Raw genomic sequence first — 6,677 nt, 5'->3', positions numbered from 1 at the left:
GGGCGTTTACCGTCACCAAAGTGCTACGAAGGGTCCAGTACCAAAGGCCCCTCCTCAGGGCTGCCCCCTCCCGATTGCGGTTGAGAAAGGCCCCAGTAGCGCAGCATGGAGAGGCGGAGGTCATCCATCTTGCCATTGGTAAGGTCGAGGCCGGGAGTCGGGGTGATGATGCGTGGAGCTGGAGGGTCGTCTTTGCGTCGGCGGCGGGTGCGCACCTCCAGGCAGTTCTGCCCTTTCATGTGGCGCTGGAGGTGATCCTCCTTGGCGAAGGCCTTGTGGCAGAGCGTGCACTCATAGGGGCGATCCCCGGTGTGAAGGTGCATGTGATTCTTCAGGTCGTAGCTGTGCAGGAAGCGAGCGCTGCAGTGCTCGCAGCAGTATGGGCGTTCGCCTGTGTGTTTACGCATGTGAATCTTCAGCTTGTCATTCCTGGGGAGAGAGAAGACATGGCAGACGTGAGGTGGAGGATACACGGAACAGGAAATTAACATTATAATACTGTTTTGGACAGTACATTTGCTCTACCAGGATTCCATAAACGGAACAGCAGGGGAATCGTGCTCAAACGGGGTCAAAACAATGCAGCTACCTGAACAGCTAACCCCCTTTACCCACCAGTTTTGCACCGTTAACCCCAACTCTGGGCAAGCAGTTAAATGCATAGTTGCAATTTCTAATTCTGTACAGACCGTCTGATGCTTTCCAAGCCGTTTACAAACGGCACAGCCAGACAGACAACATGCCAAGTTCCTGATTAACAATCTAACTCCCTGGATCGGCAATGCAGCTTCCATTATTGCCGTCCAAAGAGCAATAGAGCTGGGGGTTGGAGAAATGTGAATGCGGACACTAAAGGTCAATTCTCCATCATCCTTTGAGGGATGCGGCTTGATGATACTAAAGCAACCTAGGTTACACTGCCGCCTGAAGGAGAAATGGACACTAGGCACAAGAAGACTTAGGACCAACCCCCTTGAGACTATAACCCCTCCCACCTGCCCCAGTTTTGCTAAATTTGCTTTGGTTTTCCCGCCTCCCCTCAGTTTGGTATGCCTTTGGACATCTCTAGTAAATATCATCAGGCTGTGTCCCTAACTGGATGATACAGAAAATATCTGTACAAACCTTTCCTCTGAGTCCATTGCAGAACACAGCCCATACACACACACACACACACACACTATGCCATTGTTTTTGTCATTGTTGGGGTGCTTGCTACCAGAGCAGTTGGGAAGGCATATAGCCTCAATGGGGCTGGCCTTCCGTCTCCTTGTGCCTAGTATCCATTTCTCCTGTAGGCGGCAGTATAATCTAGGTTCCCTAATTATCATCAAGCTGCGTCCCTCAATGGACTCAGAGAAAAGGGATTTTAAGGAAAGTACAAACATTTTTGTTTTTGGCAGAGACAGAAAATAAGAGAGAAGAGAAAGTGGAAGAATGAGAGATGGAAGACGATGGGGAGGGAGAAGGAGAATGAGAGATGGAAGACGATGGGGAGGGAGAAGAAGAAGAAGAGAAAGAGGAAGAATGAGAGATGGAAGAGGATGGGGAGGGAGAAGAAGAAGAAGAGGAGAAAGTGGAAGAATGAGAGATGGAAGACGATGGGGAGGGAGAAGAAGAAGAAGAGGAGAAAGTGGAAGAATGAGAGATGGAAGATGATGGGGAGGGAGATGAAAGAAAGGAAGAAGATGAAAGGGAGGGAGGATAAGAGCGAGCGGTAGAAGAGGGGGGAATGGCCTTACACCCTGCCAACCCCGATGACCTGGTGAGTGCAAAAATAGCAGCAGCCTGTTGTCACACATCATCAGCAGAGGATGCTTAGGAGGCTGAGCTGCAGAGAACCTTGTGACGTTTTCACACCTTGAAAACATTAGACCCTACAAATAACTAACAGTGTCAGAGTATCACTTCTCCATTCACAATCAAATTAATTATAGATGGAGTTCCTTTAGAGATGTAGATGAGAGTTGGTTAGGACCAGAAGCCAAGGACCTATGTGGAGCATGAAGGGGGCAGAAAAGACTAGATGGAGTTTAGGGGGGCAGGGGGGGGCAAATAATTCTATATGAGGAGGGTTTAGAAGAGCTTCGGTATAAACAAATTTGCTCCAGTCTCTCAATCATCAGCAGAGGATGCTTAGGAGGCTGAGCTGCAGAGAACCTTGTGACGTTTTCACACCTTGAAAACATTAGACCCTACAAATAACTAACAGTGTCAGAGTATCACTTCTCCATTCACAATCAAATTAATTATAGATGGAGTTCCTTTAGAGATGTAGATGAGAGTTGGTTAGGACCAGAAGCCAAGGACCTATGTGGAGCATGAAGGGGGCAGAAAAGACTAGATGGAGTTTAGGGGGGCAGGGGGGGGCAATAATTCTATATGCAGAGGGTTTAGAAGAGCTTCGATATAAACAAATTTGACTCCAGTCTCCAACATTGGAGCTCTTTCAATATCTATTACGACCAATTAACAAATTTGAGTTGATAGGTGGAGGGGCCACTTTTCCACAAATGAGCTCAAATGCTAAACCATGCTCGGAGTAATTTGTGCCTGGACCCCCTTTGCTTTAAGATCACTGGGCATCAGTGGGAGGCATGCTGTGCCTGTACCTGATCCCAGCATTGTTTAGTCATGGCTGATGCACAGAACACAGAAAAGGAATGCGATCAGTCCATGGGATCGGGCATATTTTTCTGAGGCTCACCTGGTGAATCTCACTCCGCACACTTGACACACGAAAGGTTTCTCCCCCGTGTGAGTGCGCATGTGGCGGGGCAGTTTCCCAGCTCCGTGAATAATCTTGTGGCAGACAGGACACTCCTGCGGCATCTGCGATCGCCGTTTCCTTACGAGCTTGTCGGTGCCGTCCAGGGAAGAGGCCGTCAATTCGTGGTGCTCGTGGTCCAGGGTCCCCAGAAAGGTCATATCGGTGGGCTCTTCGTCAGATAGGATTTCGTCTGGAGGAGAAGGGGGGACGAACATGTGCTGGACCCCGAGCCCGTTGTCAGGGGTGTAGCGCTCGTAGTTGAGGCTGCCGTCACTTGGCGGCAATTCGGCCGGTGATGGAGCTTCGGCGGGGCTCTCCGCCCTTTCTGTAGAGTCGTCATCCACAATATACGGGTTACCGTTCTGCGGCCTCTGGCTCGGGTTGACCTGCAGGAACTTCCTCCGGCCTTTTCGAGGGATCAGCTGCACTGGTTTTTGGGGCACCGGCATTGGGTGGACTGGTAGTAGAGAACTTTCAGCCTCTAGAGGGGAGGAGACATCTTCACCGTTCTCCTGCGTACCATAACACTCAAGATATTGCCGCGCCCGTAGGAAACCCTCCAGATCTTCAGCATCTGCCCCCATTTCCTCTCGGCCTCCGTTACATCGTAGAATATCCACGCAGGCCTGGACGACGCACGGGATCTCCAGGAGGCGAGCGGCACGGAGCACATCCCGCATGTTTGCATTGCTGATGGTGAGCGTGGCGGTGTAGGCAAAGTCCAGAAGGGCCCCAAGAGCGTCGGGTTTGAGGAAGTCCAGGTGACAAACATTGCGTGATGACTTTCCAGACGGCGCCCCAGTGAACAGCTTGCGGAAATATTGGCTGCAGGCGGCCAGCACAGCGCGGTGGGTGCGGTACTCTAACCCTTGCGTCTTGATGGTGATGTCACACAACACACCGCGGTGACGCTGCTCGTTAAGGCAGCTCAGAAGATCACTGCTGTGTTCTGGGAAGGGGATCCCAATCAACTCGTCTTCTGACGTCGCCATCACCACCTGGAGGAAGCGAATACAAAGAATTAGCACAAAGAAAGTTATAGAACTTGCCAGATTACATTTAACAGGAGACATCACTACTCTCCAGATATAAGATAAATTATACAGGAGTGACATCACCGCTCTCCAGATAGAAGATATATTATACAGGAGACATCACTACTCTCCGGATAGAAGATACATTATACAGGAGTGACATCACCGCTCTCCAGATAGAAGATATACTATATGGGAGTGACATCACTACTCTCCAGATATAAGATATATTATACAGGCGTGACATCACCGCTCTCCAGATATAAGGTATATTATGCAGGAGTGACATCACTACTCTCCAGATACAAGGTATATTATACAGGGGTGACATCACCGCTCTCCAGATACAGTATATGTTATTGGAGGCCAAGCCAGCTCTTTTTCTGTGTCGGGGGGCTGATTCTGTGAGGTTTTTGGAGAAAATTTTGAGCAGTCAGAGATGCTGACAGGAAGATTCGTCACCGACATGGAGAGGGTCGGGCAGGAAAATGGGAGCCACTGAAGACACAGACAGCAGTTGATGTCACGCAGATCTCCGGCTGGATCAGGTTGCTTTCCGAGGGGAAGACTTCACCCGCCTAGTAACCTGGCAGGAGTCGTCAGCAGGTGTCTTGTTCCAATTAACACAGCCCCTCCCGAGCCAGAAACGAGGGACCCCTCCCTGCTGAGGAATGGACAGCCCCTCCTTGCCACAAAGCAGAGAGGGGGACAGGACGGACCTGTTGTACCAGTCACGGCGTGACACGCCACACTGGGAACACAGACGAACGAAGTGTCAGCTCTGTGGATCACAGCCTTGCAGGAGGGCTGGGGACAAAAACTGCAGCTGCATAAAATGCTTGGAATGGTCCCGATCACACCGCCAGTGAACTGGTTACACCAGTCACAGCAACCAGTGTCAACCATTTACCGACTGCCGCCCACTGGTGGCACGCTGCCTGGCATCCATTGCTTTCCATATACCCGACACGTCCATTCTTATACAATAAAAGAGTGGCCGCAATACCTCCCGCATTCATACTGTGCAAGGTCAAGGTAGGAGCTGTCTTAGGAGCAAACATTTCCTCCATGAATAAGATACCAGGACGTGGATGTTAAAGGCTGCCCCTTAGGGGACACATGGAGGTGACGTTTGGCCCTCGTCAGATACTGTGTAATACAAGACTGAGCAGGGAGTGGAAATTCACAGCGGAGCAGATAAGACGCTTCCTCCCCGTGTGCTGGGGGGTGTGGGGGTGTCAGAGGCAGGAACTGCATAACGGCACAGGACATGAAGGGTTAATGCGCCTCATGTACGCAAGTCCATATGTTCTAAGAAAGGATTACACGCAGCAATTCCTACAATATCATACTAGAGAAAACATTTTAGTGTAACCTCATTCAAATATACACCGAGTTGGGGACACAAGCCCATACGCGCCGTGTAATGTAGAAATATCTTTTTTTTAAACTTAGGCGCACTTTACACGCTTCATAGGCTGTAACCGGCTATAAATATACTGAATAGAACTAGAATGTCTATTGTCAGAGTTCAGGTCATTGACCAGACCCCAAGCTGTGACTCTCTTCCATTTGTGTCAGTTCAGCCCATATTGGCTCTATATATCCAATATAGTATGTCCCCTATTGATGTAGGATGCCCAATACCGAATGCCCCATATTGGCTCTATATGCCAATTACCACTATTGGCTCTATATGCCTATTAAAATATACCCCACTATTGGCTCTATATGCCCAATAAAGTATACCCCACTATTGGCTCTATATGCCCAATAAAGTATACCCCACTATTGGCTCTATATGCCCATTACCACTATTGGCTCTGTATGCCCATTACCACTATTGGCTCTGTATGCCCATTACCACTATTGGCTCTATATGCCCATTACCACTATTGGCTCTATATGCCCATTACCACTATTGGCTCTATATGCCCATTACCACTATTGGCTCTATACGCCCAATAAAATATGCCCCACATTGGCTTCATGTGTCCTTAAATGTATGACTGATATTGGCTCTATATGTTTATTAAAGTATGCAACTATTTGACAATTTTCACAATAGAACAGGGACAGGCCACAGAGGGATGGCTCAGACGCAGTGGGCCAGAGAGGGATGGCTCAGACGCAGTGGGCCAGAGAGGGATGGCTCAGAGCAGCGGGCCAGAGAGGGGATCCCTCCGACGCAGCGGGCCAGAGAGGGGATCCCTCCGACGCAGCGGGCCAGAGTTGACAATAGAAGACACATGATCATGCGCACATGTTATAGGAGTTATTGAGACTGTTGTAGTATGCTATATATGCATGAGATCGCTGCTTTAACAGGGCAATACGGAAACACAAACTAGTGTCTGCAGGGGCCCCAAGGGCCACAGAAAATGTGCCAAAGGCCAGCAGGTTAGGCATCAGGGGTATGTGGTATGTGTCTATCTTTATACACTACACCCTGTGCAATACAACCCCACCCCTACCATATGCATAATAAAATACTTAACGCATGGTGTTATGCATCTGCTGCACACCATATCACCATACAATGAATACACCAGGCAAAGCCAATACTGGACACACATGTTACAATCTAATTGCTTTGTCTGGATTTGTATACTCAGCACTAACTGCGCTTCCTATACTGCCGGTGACATTGTTCATTTATTTTCTACTTGGTTTTGTGCTTTCTATGACATGAGGGCAGGTACGGTGACCGAGGTGTAATAATCTTATTACTACCCAGTTTCTGTCTGATGTTGTAGTTGTTTTTAGATCTAGTAATATATTACTACCAGATGTTCCTAATCTGGCATTTTATCATGTGGTTATACTATGTTGCAGGATGTGACAATGGGGGGGGGGGGGGGGTGTTTATAAAT

General features: G+C 48.9%; 1 protein-coding gene across 1 annotated transcript in view; it reads right to left on the bottom strand.

Annotated features, from left to right (window-relative positions):
- ZBTB7B (zinc finger and BTB domain containing 7B) overlaps positions 1-6,677 on the bottom strand; it is a 9,446-nt gene continuing 2,769 nt past the window's right edge. Inside the window, exons 2-3 of the mRNA XM_018566420.1 lie at positions 2,708-3,768; positions 1-429 (exon numbers count right to left, since the gene is read on the bottom strand). Of these exons, the coding sequence (XP_018421922.1) occupies positions 24-429; positions 2,708-3,762 (1,461 nt within the window). The 5' untranslated portion in view covers positions 3,763-3,768 and the 3' untranslated portion in view covers positions 1-23. The remainder of the gene's footprint in view (positions 430-2,707; positions 3,769-6,677) is intronic.

This window comes from Nanorana parkeri, unplaced genomic scaffold (genome assembly GCF_000935625.1).
Source record: "Nanorana parkeri isolate BGI_ZX_2015 unplaced genomic scaffold, ASM93562v1 scaffold947, whole genome shotgun sequence".
Taxonomy (NCBI): Eukaryota; Metazoa; Chordata; class Amphibia; order Anura; family Dicroglossidae; genus Nanorana; species Nanorana parkeri.
Note: the sequence above shows the minus strand (reverse complement) of the source record. Positions and strands in the feature narration are given on the sequence as shown.